Source organism: Arctopsyche grandis, chromosome 11 (assembly GCF_051622035.1).
Source record: "Arctopsyche grandis isolate Sample6627 chromosome 11, ASM5162203v2, whole genome shotgun sequence".
Lineage (NCBI taxonomy): Eukaryota > Metazoa > Arthropoda > Insecta > Trichoptera > Hydropsychidae > Arctopsyche > Arctopsyche grandis.
Genome location: NC_135365.1, coordinates 20786433 through 20803389, shown reverse-complemented (window position 1 = coordinate 20803389; position 16957 = coordinate 20786433). Strand labels below are relative to the sequence as shown.

Here is a 16957-nt window from a genome sequence, read left to right as displayed (position 1 = left end):
CAGTAATAATCATTATCATATTCGAATTCAGTGGGTCAAACTTAGTAAAGATTGATAAGTCTCCGGTCAGGTATTCGTTTTGTTGCTAAGTGCTATTAAAATAAGTCATATTATGAATAATTTCTCAATTTTTTAATGGTATTTTCAGTCATGTAAATTTGACATTAATTCAAAACTTTCAATATCACTTAGTTCGTTACAATTAAATAAAGTAGACGTTTAAGAAGGTTAGTTGTTATCAGTTAGCCTGTTCGTTGTTGGACTTCTTGTCTGTGAACGCTTTTCTGTGATCATTTTGTCGAGTATTTTTTATCGGGAACATTTCATCCGTAGACGTTCTGTCTGGAGCATCTTGTCGGGAACATTTCGTCTGTGAACGTTTTGTTGGGAGAACTTCGTTGGGTAAGTTTTGTCGGGAACATTTCGTCATTCAAAATTTCATCCGTAAATGTTTTATCTGTAGCATCTCGTCAAGAACATTTCGTATGTGAACATTCGGGAGAATTTCGTCGGGTAAGTTTTATCACGAACATTTCGTCATTTAATATTTCGTTTGAGAACGTTTTGTCGGGAACAATTTGTCCAGAACATTTCGTCTGTGAACATTTTTTCTGGAGAATTTCGTCGCGAGCATTTTGTCAGTTACGTTTTGTCGGGAACATTTCGTCGTTGCACGTTTCTTCTGTGAACGTTTCGATGTTGTTCGTTTTAGCGTATATTGCTAACGACTGAAAGGTCTCAGGTTCGAACCCTGGTTAGACATCTATTGAAAAGAATTATACGCTGTATGATTTGAAGTATTTCTGCGGTGCTGCTGTTTAGACTTGGATATTTAATAACTGTGTTTAATAACGATAACGATGTATCCCATATTCGTTATCGATTACTGTCAAGCAAGGATAAAATTTTACCGAAAATGGTCCAAAGGGTCGTTTTGGTATAGATCACTGTCAAGCAAGGATAAATACTAGCATACAATTTCAACGACATGGGTCGAAAGTGTCGTTTTGAAAAGACGTGTTTCACCTTGTGCCATGAACGTCACATTTTTTCTATATGTTTAAAACTATCTAAAAAAAACCACGTGCCACATTCACCGCTGTGTGATTTCGCCCTAAGTTGATCGAGAGTTTGCCAATTTACCTGATTTAATTATTGAAACAGTTTCTCGCAAAACTAGCCACCTACTTTCTTTCTGTTAGTATTGTCTAATTGATAAGGAAAATGATGAAAAATTTTAAAAGGTCTTTGACAATTTACGAATGAGCCGACATACCCTTTCAATATAATCCTGTCAGAGGTCAATTTTTACCGTTTTACGATATTGAAAATAGTCATCTGGTACTTGAGATCTTTGACGATTGTCTAGTTCATCCTAGGTGTACCCTAACGGCTAGGAGAGGGATCTGTACCGGTTACCTGAGGTTCTGACGAGTCACGTTGAGGTCGCTTTTGCCCCACTGACTCACATACACAAAACAGCCGATGTTTACAAACACGCAACAACCAGATACTGATCTAGCCGCCATTATCGTCAGAGCTTCCTTGCGGCCATGGTCAAGGACGGATAAGGACTCAACTGTTATCTAATATACCAAAATAAATATACGAATTTATATGTAGGCAGATGGTAGGCCATGACAAAACAGTTTTTCTTAGGCATATATGATATGTATTTCAAACTATGTAATTATATTGCGATTATTTTTGAAACAAACCAAATTAGTGTTTATCATATTCTTTTCGTAACGATTCTTGTCAAATGTATCATTTTTTATTATTAATATCGTAATGCAGCAGTTGGGGTAAGCGTAAAATGCATAGAAAGGACAGCTGATAGTTTTTCCCCGTTCCTTACAACGATTAATTTAACCCAAATATTTTTTTTACATTTAGAGGTTCCCAGGGATTCTCAATGTGTGTAAAAATTAAGGAATGTTTGAAAAATGCGCCACCGATGATTTTATTTGGCCATACAAAGCTGTAAGTTGCTAAATTTAAGCGGAACGTTTTTTTTTCACACACGAGTATTACCCACACGAGTACTTCTCGCACGAGTATTACTCACAGGAAGATCTCGCAAACAAAAAATCAATAGTACATAAAAAAAACCCGAGGAAACACGTGCGTGTAATCGTTTTGTGGGAAATAGTCCATTTTCTGTTTCTATGTAACTGTTGTGGAGTATTGCATGGTAAATATTTATCATAGCATTTTTCAGGGGTAGATTTCACATGATTCGGGTAGCTATTAACAAATGGAAATCAAACACTGATAGCATTAATGACTCTGATGGACCATAAATTTAATTTTATGAATTGTTCCAAAAATATTCTGTCCTTTAAGACATACATATATACATACATACATAAGACAATCTATTAGGTTTATTATTTTTTAGCTCCTGCACATTTTTCTTACGAATTATTTAGAAAGTCGTAAGTAAAACCTGTAAACTCAAAAAATGTAAGCTTATTATTATTTTTATATGTACAATATAATAAGTTATTATATTGTACATATAAAAATGTATACCTAAAATGGGTTGATTAGATTTTTTTCAAAACAATGTTCTTTATATTCATAAATAATTTAAAGCTAAATTCGTTTCAAATTATAATGATAAAATATCACATCTGTGATACAAAAGAGGGGTTGTTGCAGTGCTCCCAGTCTCGAGGGATACGCCCTTGATTTCAAAGGTGCATAATTCAGTATCGATCTGAATTCTCCGAAATCAGAACAAGCTGATAAAAGGACAAAGTCGGCGAGAAAGACCCACTCGCCGAAAGTCATAAAGCGATGCAACGGTCGAGGTTTCCTTTGGCAAACACAAAAGGCGGTTAACCTTGGTTCAGGTCCTGGCGGCGGCTGCTACGGCATTTTTGGAAGATTTATGGCCGTTTTTATATCTTGCCCTTCTGTCTGAGCCAGGGCTGCTCAGTCGTATCTCGCCAAAAACACATACGCAATAGTTTTTAGGTATCGCATAGCCGCGTGTATTTCACACCGAGTGGCGATACAAACGCGGTATAAATGCGAAAAACGCGACTCATAAATTGTAATAAGTGGGCACTCGACGACTTTCATTGTTGGATGTGTAATAAAAATAATAAAAAATATCGAATACACTAAATTGCCGAGAGTTTGGCAACCCTAACCCTGTCGTCGTGTCGCTGAGGTTGCTCGAACTCGATGGGGAAAATTGGCAGATTTGGATGATCGCCACAAACTCTTTGCGATTTTTCGTTGTATTTAATTTTGATTTTTACAACGAGGTTAAGCGTAAATTTAACGACGTTGTAAATGTTTAATAACAAAGTTCGTACCTAATTGCTGGCATACTTACTAGTTAAAATTTAAAAACGATGATTAAATTTTATCCTAATCGCGTATATACATATACATAATAATTAAATGTAATTGCTGTATATGTATTTTAGAATAAATTACACATTCAATTTGTATATTATATGTAGAAATGGAAATTAGCGTGTCATGTAGCTAGAATAACGGGCGATAGATGGGCAAAAGAAGTGCTCGAACGGTACCAGAGGGATTATAAAAGGGTGCAAGGAAGACCATAGGGCAGATAAGTGGATGAAATTAAAAAATGTTTGGGATGAGATGGAAAAAATTGCCAGTCTTGCCAGTGAAGATGCAAAACTTGGGTATTGAATGCCAGAATGTATTATATACACTGTATGTTCAGCATAGTTGAGAGATAGAAAACGGGGTACGTGGGTGAGAAATAAGACAAGGGTAGTTGATATAATGAAGAGAATAAAGAGATTGAAATGGCAATGGGCGGGCCAAGTAGCTAGAAGAATGGACGAAAAAAGTTCTCGAATGGTACTCGAGAGAATGTAAAAGAGTGCAAATAAGGCCACAGTATAGATGGGTGGATGAAATTAGAAAAACGTGTGAGATGAGAAGGAAAAAATGCTACTTTGCCTGAAGAAAAAGATCTTTAATCAACGTGTCTTGCCAGTGATGACTAGAGGTAGGATAGTCACAGTGCTATCCATTGTTCGGCAAACCTTTAACAATGCATTTCCAACCTTTGAACAATACACGGCCCCCTCAGGCTCCGGTGACTAGTGATGACTGAATGCAAAACTTGGGCATTGAATGCCAGAATGCTGCACTCAAAGCAGTACGGAATGCTACATGCCCGGCATAACGAGGAGATATATAAAATGGAATACATGGGGTGAAAAGTATGACAAGGGTAGTAAAAGAGACTGAAATGACAACGGCCGAGTCACGTAGCTCGATAAACGGACGAAAGAAGTGCTCGAATGGTATCCGAGAGAATGTAAAAGGGGGCACGGAAGGCCACAGGAGAGGTAGGTGGATGAAATTAGAAAAACATGTGTGAACGAGAGTTGACCAAAACAGAGGCGAATTGACGATAATGATGATTTGCCGTACAATTTATTTTATTTTTTTAATCGTGTAGTTTTATTCCGATCAAAAAAATGCATTAAGCATCCTATTAGTTATAAATTTATAATCACTTCATGCAAACCAATGAATTAGAGATTTTAACGTCGAATATATGCTAAATAATATAATAATAAACGAAAACTTTTCATACTAGCTTCTAGTCGATACTAAGGCTAATTCGAAACAGTCGAAAATATATTATTTAATTTAGATGATGATTTTGTATACGCATTTGAATTCGAATGTACAATGTAATGTATTATTTATATTTATTTTCATAATTACAAACTGAATCGATATGAGGCGAAAAGAAGTAGTAGCATACGACATCTATATATTTCGAAAAAAATTAGCCATCACACCGGAACCTTTTCGAATACTTATATTGTACATACATATGTGAGTGCAATATGCAATTTAAATAAAGTACGAATTATAATAGTGTCGTTAAAGAATCTATTACATTTTATATGTAAATCAATACTCGATACATTTCGCCCATATTGTTGCACAAAGCGCGCACACATTAAAATCAGCTGTACCACTAACTCATTTAAAATTCAAACGCGAATTTTACATCGAGATAAAAGTTTTTAGAATGTTAAAAGATGAGGCATATAGAATGATATTACCTGCTGATCTTGATCCTGTGAGCACAATAGTCAGGGGCGTGCGCGGTTCGAGCGCAGCTGTCGGTTTGTGCGCAGGGCGGGATGCTGCGGGGGCCCAGGGGGAGTGAGGGGGAGGTGGGGCGCCGGGGCGGGTCCCCATGGCAACGGCCGCCGCCCCACTACGTCACCATCGCAATTCGTCGGGTCTCACCCCACCACTTTCATCAGTATCACTATCCCATTATGACCCTTGCGCAATTAAAAAAAAAAATTTATTTATTTATTTAATTTTTAATACTATCTGTTGAAATTTTGCTTTTTAATAGTATCAACCGAATAGAAAGCCAACATTTATGAAAGAAAAGATTTGTCACCGGTGTTCGTGATTGTTTTATTGATTCAATATGCTGCAACGAGCCTAGTGTGGGATGTTGAATTGCATTTATGTAAGTGTTGCAAAAAGTAAATTAGCAAGTGGTGTATGGATGGTGGTCTTCTATTGGTTGAATGGTCTAATTCTCGACCAATGGTAGGAATTTTGGTGTGTTTGATTGACGTTTCTTCTTTTATCTTGTTTTGTTCTGTTTAGATTTTGTCCAATCAAGTTGATTGAATTGAATTATTTTGGGTTATATTAATCGAAATCATTGGATATTTTTTTAAATATTCAATTTTTATAAACATATTTTGATAGAATAAAGATTTTTTTTTATATAGCATATTATTATATAGCATATAGCATATTTTATGTAATTTTTGTATGTTGTACGAAAGTTAATAATATTGATTGATTTTATGTTGAAACTACCATTTTGATTTAATTTTTTTTACATCAATAATTGTCGGTTTGAATCTTAACTATGATCAAAATGGAGTTTGTTTTAAGTGACATCTATTGATCAATAGAAAATTTATTTACAAAGATTTTTGGAAAATTTTCCACTAAGAAATAAATAGTTTTAGAATTGTTTTGTTATAAATGTAATAATAATTAAATGATAAATTAATTTTATTGCTTGAAAAATATTAATTAAATAGGATATTAAAATATTCAAAATTATAACTACTAAAAACTTGTAATTGGCTCTAGCTATTTTTTTATTATATAAGTTTTGATCCTGTTTCGGTACAAACGTTTATGATACGGTTGGGCATTTTTGAATGTTATTATTACATACAAATAATGCTTATATTGGTGATAAATATATATAAGTATATACAGAATACGTGTAGTTTTAAAATAATATATTTATAATTTTGTTGTAATTCAAAGCAAACTAAAATACATTTTACAAGTTGCAGTAGCTAGACATCTGTTCCGAGTGTAAAAAACGTTTTAACAAACTATCACCTGCCGTTATGCAGTAACGTTGAAAAGCTCGGCCAGAGGGCTATCAGAAAAAGCTTTCCAGCATCCAAGATAAGGCTTTCAGCTGTAAAAAAGAAAATAAACTAAATATTCACCGGGAAAATAATAAGCGTAGAATATTATATAATTTTTATTGAGGAAAAAAAATATGATGTTCACATGTTCGAAAGAAATGGCAAGATTTTTTTATGCTTTATTGAGTATGAGAATTTTCAGCATATTCTTATGAAATATATGTATTCTGATGACTGTTCATGTCTGCAGATCACGATACAAAAGTCATAAATATTACATGAACTTGACGAGAATCCGAAGAAAACACAAGTACCGCGACACGCTACGGTAGCTACGGTTCGCGTTCGCTCTAAAGACATTCAAACTTTTTCACAAATCTATTTAAAATTTTACGAATTTATTTATTCAATATTTAGACCAGTATACAAACTATTGAAATATGGAGATAACATTTTATTTTTAATTATTAATTAATATAATAACTCAATTCAAACATTGGACTGCATTTCTTCGATAGAAAATGGGATATTTTTCAAGGTGTTCATTTGAATTATATTTTTTTTCAATGATATCAAATATTTTCCACGACATTGATAGAGGGAGATCTAAGCTTACGCCACACAGTTTGAGCAACGCGATGCGAGCTCGCCAAGTCGACGTAATGTTTGATAGAACGAAAGACATTTGATGATTGATGCATGCGCTGACACAACCGGCCAACTTGAGGTTAAGTCTCAATTCTTTGGACCGCAGGGACTTTATTGATGTCCCCCGTCTGACGTATCGCATATTTAAATGTTAATACCATAAAAGAAAATAACCAGAACCAGGCAATAAAACGAGCGTGAGCGGGACGCATTATGCGCGAATAAAATTTTCTCAATACGCGAACAACTACGCATGCTATTTATAATATTTTTTCCATGAAGAATTATATATAAAAAATGAATATTAAAAGTGATGAATTTGTTATTCAATTGTAGTGAAAACAATTATTAAACTATTAAATTAAATATATTGAAATTTGACGTTGAAAATTTTATGATGTTTGTAATTGGAACTTGGCTAATTTTTGTACTGAATAGAATATATAAACGTATCGTGTTCCGAGTAAAAATAAGAACGAATCCATTATTTAAATCCGAATAAAGGACATATGCAAAAGAGACGGTCGGTTCGGTCGTGAACGTATTTAAAAGGGTACGTACAAACAGCATCACTTTATGGATCATTAGTCATTGTGTCAACTTATTATTGTGAATACCTGCCAGGATCTAAAATCGCATTGTCTTACCTGTTATCCTGGACCGGGCCGAAGGTTCTTTGTCGTGTTTTTACCGTTTGAGAGGCGCTTGACTTTTCAAACTAATCGTTTTTAATGTTCGTATACATATTCAACATCGAGATACGCAAAGTTGATTGAATTCGACTGTTCTTTAAACGTATCCGATTGTTGATAATATATGATGTATATTATTTCTGTTAAATTCGAACAGCCCACGGTGTTGCGAGGCTGTTTAAAATCGATGATAAAATTATGCACCCGATGTATGTATAATACTTGAGAAATAAATGAAATAAAAGATCAATAAGTAAGTACATAGTAATTCTAGTGTAGTTTTCGACATGCGACTATTTATTATCGATCATAATATATTTGTAGGGACAAAAGGGGGTTACGTCACGGGATCACACAACACTTCAAATATTTAATCCATCAATTTCAAAGCGTATTTTTTTGCCTAGGTTAGTTCGACCCTGTTAACGGATACAGTTCAGTGAGCAGACTGCTCCCAAATATGTTGCACACTCGGAATGTGCGCCGATATTTCAATTATTTTTGGGTGAAATACTTACATATTTTATTCAGGTGTGTAACGAGATCATATATTATATTTTTGATTACAAGTTATATATAATATAAAACAGCTGAATTGAAATTCATTTTAATACTATTTTTGAGTTGCATACATTTAACCAGCAGCGCGGTTAAATGTATGCAACTAGTGTTTGCATATATACTTTCGATTATAGTAGTCGTGGGTTCGAGTCCCACTGGTTGATGCTGGCCAGACCTTGGTTTGTGACTCCAGGTCGATCGTTTCCTATCAGAGTTTGCCAATTTATCTGATTTTCATTGAAACGGTTCCGACAATTTGGTAATCTTTACCCACTTCTCGCAATTTTCGAGTTTTCAAATTTGTCCATAAATGTCTGGCAAATTTCGAGTTTTTGAGTCTCTCGAAATTTGACGATTTAAATAAAAAATGCTCCGAAAATGTAAGTTTATCAAAAATGTATCCATAGATGAATCTATGATGCGTTGTTAAATTAATTATAGAACCAAATTATATGGAGTAAATCGCGTTTTAATTGTACTATAATTTTTGTTTGAAAAGACACTAGAATATTCGTCACAGATGAATCTATATGTATACCTATGTATGTAACTGAGGAATATAAGTAGTACCAAAAACATAATATGATAATGACGCACTCGTTGGCTAGGGATTCTAATACCGATTCCATCGGTATTTTGTCAATGTTCAACCTTCGGTACTGCCGGTAGCGGTTATATAATTATGTCAGATCTCTGATAGGAAACGATCGATCTGGAGTCACATACATATAGATATATATGGTTCAATTTTTGTTCAATTGATTATTTTTTTATCGTTATATTATATAATAAAGGGATGGATGTAAGGTTAAGTTTCGTAATATTAGTTATTTATTAAATATCTTTAAGAAATTATTTTAAACATTAAAATAAATATTCATACATTTTTTTTGTATTTAAGTATTTTTCAACGGGAATGGTCATATTGTTTAATTATTATATATTTTTTTATAAAGAGACGTATGAAATTAGGATGGATAGGATAGGTTAGAATAAAAAATGCCACTGTGTCTGAAGAAAAAGATCTTCGATCAATGCGTTATGCCAGTGATGACGTATGGGTGTGAAACTAGGACATTGAACGCCAAGATGCTACACAAAGTCCAAAGCACTCAAAGAAGTATGGAACGCTGTTTGCTCGGCATAACGAGGAAAGACAGGAAACGGAATACATGGGTGAGAAGTATGACAAAGGTAGTGGACATAGTAGATAGATTAAAGAGATTGAAATGGCAATGGACGGGCCACGTAATGAACGAAAGGTGGACAAAATAAGTGCTAGAATGGTACCCGAGAGAATGCAAAAGGGTAAAAGGAAGGTAGCAGGGAAGATGGGTAGACGTAATTAGGAAAATGTGTGGAGTGAGTTGATTGAGAGTTGCGCAAAACAGAGACGAGTGGAAGCGTGTTGGAAAGGCTTTCATCCAGCAGTGGATGGTGATGATGATGATTAAAGAGCGGACCCAGAGCGCGCTGTTCATTGTTCACATGTTGTAAGTGCATTGTTAAAGGTTTGCCGAACCTTTTTTACAAAGCATTTACAATAATGGAACAATAGACGGCGCGCTTCCGGTCCTTCCTCTAATGATGATAATATCAAAACCGAAACACAAGTGTATACAATAATATAAAAAAAAATAATTAAGAAGAACTTTATTTTTTGAATTAATCTACATATGTACATATATAGTTTTGCATCAACCTTGAAGTTTTACTCTCCGTGCCAATTTATATGTAGAACATAATTGCACGTGCTACAATGTGTGCCACTTAAATATTAGACGCAATTTAATAACTTCAAGGAAAATATTCTAGGCTAATACATTATTGAATCAATGACTATAATTGGCTCCCTACTACAATTTCCCTAGGAAAATACATCGACATGAATTAATTATGAATTATTGAACGAGATATGCTTTGCTCAGCTGGACACCAGCTCGGCCCTGCGGGCGGTCCATGTGTAGCAAATTCATTTTCTTGATCCTTGCCGCATATTGCAACTGCCTTCATAGGTACTATATGTTATATAGACTTATAGAGAAAGTGTTTCGGAATGAATTGAAAATATTAAATTAGGCTTCGACGCACTGGTCCAGCTCGAAGGTAGGTGTGTGACATTGTTCCCTGCCGTCTCATTGCGATTTCGTTCATTAATCATTTTTCAATACTATCAAAGTCTCTTTTTACCGGCTGACAAGCGGACCTCTTCCAAAAGGTTTTTGTTCGGCCATAACCCGCTGAACATGTTATGGTCGTTTACGATTAATTGATTTCGACGATTCGTCGCTAATTGAAAGCGTGGAAAATCCCGCTGGAAATGTGGAAAATTTCGCAACACACAAAAAAGCCACCGTCGACAATTACACATGTTGTATATGGAGTGAGATAAAAAAAATGAAAATATTGTGTTTGTACTTTGTAATCATTTTATTATATTGATTTATTTCATAATGTGTGTATATCAATCACTTTTAAGTTACTTACACGATAATAATTTATTTATATATATATTTATAATAATACGATACAATATATTCGTAGCTTTACATGGAATGAATAGCAGTTTTGTTATTTATTCTTCTTCTAATTTAATAAACGAATAATACAAAACGGAAAAGTTGTTATTTTTTTTTGACTTATTGCAATAATGGTTCAACTGCAAAGGCTTCTAATTTTATTTTATTTTTTTTGATACAATTTAAATTTTTTTTTTTTGAACTAACCAATCATACAATTTCAAATATGATTATGTTTGTACAAATCCCTACATTTATTCATTACGATCCTTCAATATAATTTAATATACAATTGCGTTGAACTTTCGTTTTTTAAACATCCCATTTTATTTATATTTTGATCTTTTTTAATTATATAATACATATATATAAATAAATAAAACTATTTAGGTAAAAACCAGCTACTTGAGAATACCAACTATGTATATATCAATCACAAACATTTTTTTTTTTTATTTATAGAAATATGCCTTCATAGATTTTTTCAAGTAATAGTTTGAACCATTGATTTTGTACGTAGACACGTTTCAGATTGCACACGTGTGTTTGCACGTGTACGGTCTGTATTGTGTTTACGTACGTATGTACGTCTAGCTATTCACGAATGCGATGAAAGTGTAAGTCTGTATGTATATTATAACTTTACTTTGGCTTCGAATTTGGAAATTATAGGAGAAGAAATATGCATTACAACAATATATCGATAAACGTACACGCACACAAACAAGATGGTTTTAATAAGAGAAAACACGTTTTGAATTTGAAATTTCCGAGGCTGACGAATCCGCGGATTTATTACATTGAATAATTCAATGTTTCATGTTTGAGATATTCGACCTATATTTTAAGAAATAGACGCCATCGGATTCGCCGCGAATAAATTTGGCAAAAGACACTTTCTAAAAAGCGTTGGTTTTTTTTTTTTTAGATTTTTTTTGTGTTTTTACATTTCTGACTTTGCTATTATAATTATTATCATACAAAGATCTTACGTGTTTTCATCGCATCATTTATGTAATTATTCATTATCATCTTTCCTTTTTAATTATTTATTTAAGTACTACAATTACGAATAAGTACTATTTGGGCTCTATATTTCCATTTTTTATATAAATACAACATGGCATATTTTTTTCAATTATATTTATATCAAATATGTACAAAAGGATCTACTTAAGTATTTTTCACAATTTTTCTTAAACGATATTAAAAAATGAGCGCAAAGCACACGTTCCTTTTACACGTACGTACATATATATTTCACACATGGCAAACAAAAAAAAAATAACTCAACAATAACAGATCAATTTCAAAAAGTAAACAAAAAAATTAAGAGACAGACGAAAAAACAATTAAAGCATATCTACAATTTAAGACATGAACAATTTAATAAAAATTATTAGTTCAATAAAACTGAACTATTCTCTCATTGATAAGCATAAGAATAATTCACAATTAAAATAAATTCTAGCTCTCATATAATGCTGAATGGATTTCATCGAATTTAAACGTTCACTAAGCCTTAAATTTTCATAAAAATAATTAAATTGATGTTTAAAAAGAAATAAAGTATTACATAAATAGTGCAGTGGATGGGTTACAAATAATTTGACATTAAGAATACTATTAATGAATTTAATTGCAAATTAAAAATTTTCAACATATCGATTTCATTCCCTGTATTATTCCGAATTTGCGTCAATATAGAAAAAAATAGTCGAACAAATTTAAATATTATATAAGATATACATTAAATATATCTTAACAATTATTTTGTCAATGAAAAAATTATTAATAATTAAGAATCAATTGAAAATTAAAATGACACGATTGCGGAATCAATACCAAAGTGTAGAATTTTGTAATAAAACTTTAAAAATAATTAAAACGAATTGAAATATACATCGCAGAAAAGGGAAGAATTTTCAACCAAATGAATTTAAGTCACGACATTCTTCTTTTTAATTTTCCAAATACATATATCAATATTCTCTTTATCACTATGATCACTTTCGAACACTCACATGATTTGCAATTTTCATTTTTTTTTTCATTATTAAACTTTGGAACAATAATTAATCAAAATACACATACAATTAACACTTACATAATTACAAAGATCCATAGTGTAGTAATAATACATAATTTAAATACAGGCTATTCTCGAATAGAACGGATATCATCATCATCATCATCGTCATCATCACCAATCGATCGATTAAATTAATAATAATAATAATTTACATTGAAATATTTTCTTCATTAACTAGATAATTCTATATAAAATATACAATCAGAAGGGGGTGGTTACACGAAAAATCACAAGAAATCTTTCAAAAAAATCATAATTTCACTGAACTTTTTTTTCATAAGGTGTCTTTTTTGCGTCACATAGTTTCACTAGGGGTTTTTCTTTAATACCTATATCTATTATATATTTGTGGTTAAATTTTTCGGACAGCGGATAACAGATCCAGTCCCGTCGAACGCTTGAAAATCAAATGGATCGCTTCCGGTTTGGTTTTCATTCGTTCGACGGGTTTCCGACGGCGCGTGCCACGTGTCACACCGTGCCACGTGTGCCAACGTCGAGCCACGTGTTGCAGGCTCGATGTTGGCCGAGATGATGGACGAGGAATGGCGCCGTGTGACGTCACTCACCACCGGAACGGGACTTAATAAATCTGTTATCCACTATTCGAAAAATTCCACTGATCCTATGCGGACAGGTGGGCGAACTGGCTGGGATGCAGGTCGAATTGGTATGGGTGGCCATACGGGTTCATGTGGTATGGCACGATGTTCATCGACGCCATCTTGTGCTCCTTCTTCCACTTCATCCTCCTGTTCTGGAACCAGATCTTGATCTGGCGCTCGGTGAGGCAGAGCGCGTGCGCTATCTCTATGCGCCTCCTCCTCGTCAGGTAGCGGTTGAAATGGAACTCCTTCTCCAGCTCCAGGGTCTGGTAGCGGGTGTAAGAGGTCCTCTGTCGCTTCGTCTCTCCATTGGCATTCACAGTACCTGAAAATAATCAAAATTTTCCATAAAAAACTGAACAAAACTGAACACATCCCAAATCCATCTTCATACATATTGACATATTTATTTCTTACAATTTCGCCATAGTGACATTACAGATTAGCTCCAGGTCGTCAATATGGTTAATTTATTACAATACATTGAAAACTCATAGTTAACGAGACTTCTAAATACATAATTATTACATACATGTAAATCGAAACAATACTTGACATCTATGATCAGATGTTACAAACATTGTATAAATACGATTAATAACATTTTTCATGTAACAATACGAATTTTTACATTCGATAAACAACCACAGAGACATCTATGGTGAGAAATCTGGCGAAAACTGAGATATAACAATAACTCAAGGTTGCAACAGAAAATTGGGAAGGAAAAGCCAATTTTATAGGAACCGTTTCAATGAAAAATTGACAAATTCAGATAAAAAATGATCAACCTCGACAAACCAAGGTCTGGCCAACAACGAGACTCTTAGTGGGAATCGAACCCGTGACATCAAGCACGAAATAATTTAATACTCGCCACTAGACCACGCTGTTGGTTAATATGTATATAAATATCAGATTTGTTCGTTGTTGGGTCACTTTTGAATGAACTTTTTAGATCAAATGCAAGCTGTAATGATCATTTGGTAGGTCAAATGCATGTACCTTAAAACTCATCACATTTCAAACAGGGCATAATCACATTACCACATGTTCTACGTAAAGGATACGAACCGACGATCGTCTCACTTAATTAACTTTGTATGAAACGTTCTCGTATTATATTGCTTTGATGTAGTAGCCGAAGTTAATGCGTATCAATTTATGTCTTGATTTATAAAATACGCGATATTAATGTATGTATTATATAATTTTATTATAAAATACCATAAAGTATTGCTATATACCTACATACATACAAACATATAGCATTAGGTTCAATTTTTCATACTGTCTATTTATTTTGAATACAATTTCACTTAATTCTAGTTTGACTTGACCTAATTGAATAATTTGATGGTTATTTAAATACAATATACAATACTGTTAAATTTAGATTTTAGTATCAAGTTATACATATTAGTATATTTTATTTTCTTTTCATCTTATTGTATACTTTTTTTGTACCATAGTGACGACTTGAAACTACTCTTTACTTTCACCATGGCAAAATAAATAAATATAACCTAACCCACCATAACCTAACCAGCAACATAGATCAGTGGTTAACGAGTGTTGCTTTCAATTGGGTGGTTACGGGTTCTATCCCCGACTTTGTTGCTGACCAGACCTTGGATGTGTTTTCTTTCAAAGTTTGCCAATTTATCTGATTTCATTGGAAACGGTTCTAACAAATTGGAAATCTACGCTCAAAAATTTGAGCGTACAGCATCTCATAATTTGTTGAAATTTAAAATGCTGTAAAAATTCGTCCATAGATGTCTCTATGATGATTGTATTTTTTAATGGTCGATGTTTGTAATTGGCCTTTAATAATAATTATGTACAATGTTGACAATAGATGTCGTGGAAATAAAAATGGGTGTATACATACCTGTATAAATAAAATAAAATAAAATTTATCATCATTTACAGACATTAACTATCCACTCTTCGACATGCTTCCATTCGTTTTTGTTTTGCGCAACTCTCATCCATCTCATCCTACAAATTTTTCTAATTTCATTCACCCATCTTCCTTTCACCCTTTTAAATTCTCTCGGGTATCATTCTAGAACTTCTTAGGTCCACTCTTCTAGCTGCGTGACTCGCCCGTTGCCATTTCAATCTCTTCACTCTCACTACTATGTACATATATCAACTACCCTTCTTAAAATTTTCATTCTCATATTTCGTTTCCTATCCCTTCTCGTTATGACCAACATACATCGTTCCATACTTATTTGAGTGCATAGTAATTTGTGTAACATTTTTTCGTTCAATTTCTAAGTTTCACATCCATACATGATAACTAGCAAAAACGGTGATGTATAGTGGATGTTTTTTCAAATGATTATTTTTAATCAAAATATTTCTTGTATATACATATATAATGTAGATTTACATTGATATTTAATTATTTATATGAAATCGATTGCTTCTAGTATAACAATTCTCATCCAATTTTCTGTGAACAAAAACAATTGCTTCATGAAGAGCAAAATGTAGTAGTCGTGTCAGGGTTTCGACGGGCAAAAACAGCACGTGATTTTTTTGCGTCTCCGTACTACAATTTATAGAATGGATACGATGTGTATCAGAAGTGTTACGTTGCGTTAATCGGATGATTAGGAAAAAAGAGTAGCTGGAAGTTGGACGACGGCCAGCGTCTTCTAAAAACGACGACAAAACACCAAGAAATGTCGTGACGAAGACGATGATGATGAATAAGAAGACAACAGCCCTGCGAGCACAAACACACACACACAGACGATATAATTTATATGGAAAAGTCAAAGGGAATTAAATTGAAAGAAATAATTCGTATTACATATGAAGAGATATACATCATCGGCATTTCTTATTTTAAAATATAAAGTTAATCCGGAGTCGAGAATTAGTATCCGGCGTTTCGAAACTATGGAAATCAAAAGGAGCGAATTTGTAACTGTCGCACGATTTATTTTATAGGCGTTCGTTCACATTTTTATATGAAAAATATGATTTATCTCGTAATTTCAGCCGAGTAAACAACGTCGGAAAACATCTGTCAGGTGATACATCAAATAACGCATTTTTTAGGCGAAAGTTTTTCTATTAAATAAATATTATCTTATACTTATTAGCTTGAAAACGTGTGTAATTTGCGACGTAGACGCGAACTTTGATCTTTGACGTTTATTTTGTCAGCTTTAAAATTGTGAAACAATTACACTTGACAAATTATACATCGACAAATACGTCTCTTAGATCGATACAAGTGATTCTGTAATTAACGAATGAAAATAATCAAATTGAAAAAGTTCAATCCAATATTTTCAAATACGCTTAAAAAATGTACGCTTTCGAACAATCAACTTTCATAATTATTTTATATTAACAAAGATCAAACTATCGG

At 33.2% G+C, this 16957-nt stretch overlaps 1 protein-coding gene across 1 annotated transcript in view; it reads right to left on the bottom strand.

Annotated features, from left to right (window-relative positions):
• Nucleotides 1-13182: 13182 nt before the first annotated feature.
• Scr (homeobox sex combs reduced) overlaps nt 13183-16957 on the bottom strand; it is a 58070-nt gene continuing 54295 nt past the window's right edge. Inside the window, exon 2 of the mRNA XM_077440878.1 lies at nt 13183-13885. Coding sequence (XP_077297004.1) covers nt 13581-13885 — 305 coding nt within the window. The 3' untranslated portion in view covers nt 13183-13580. The remainder of the gene's footprint in view (nt 13886-16957) is intronic.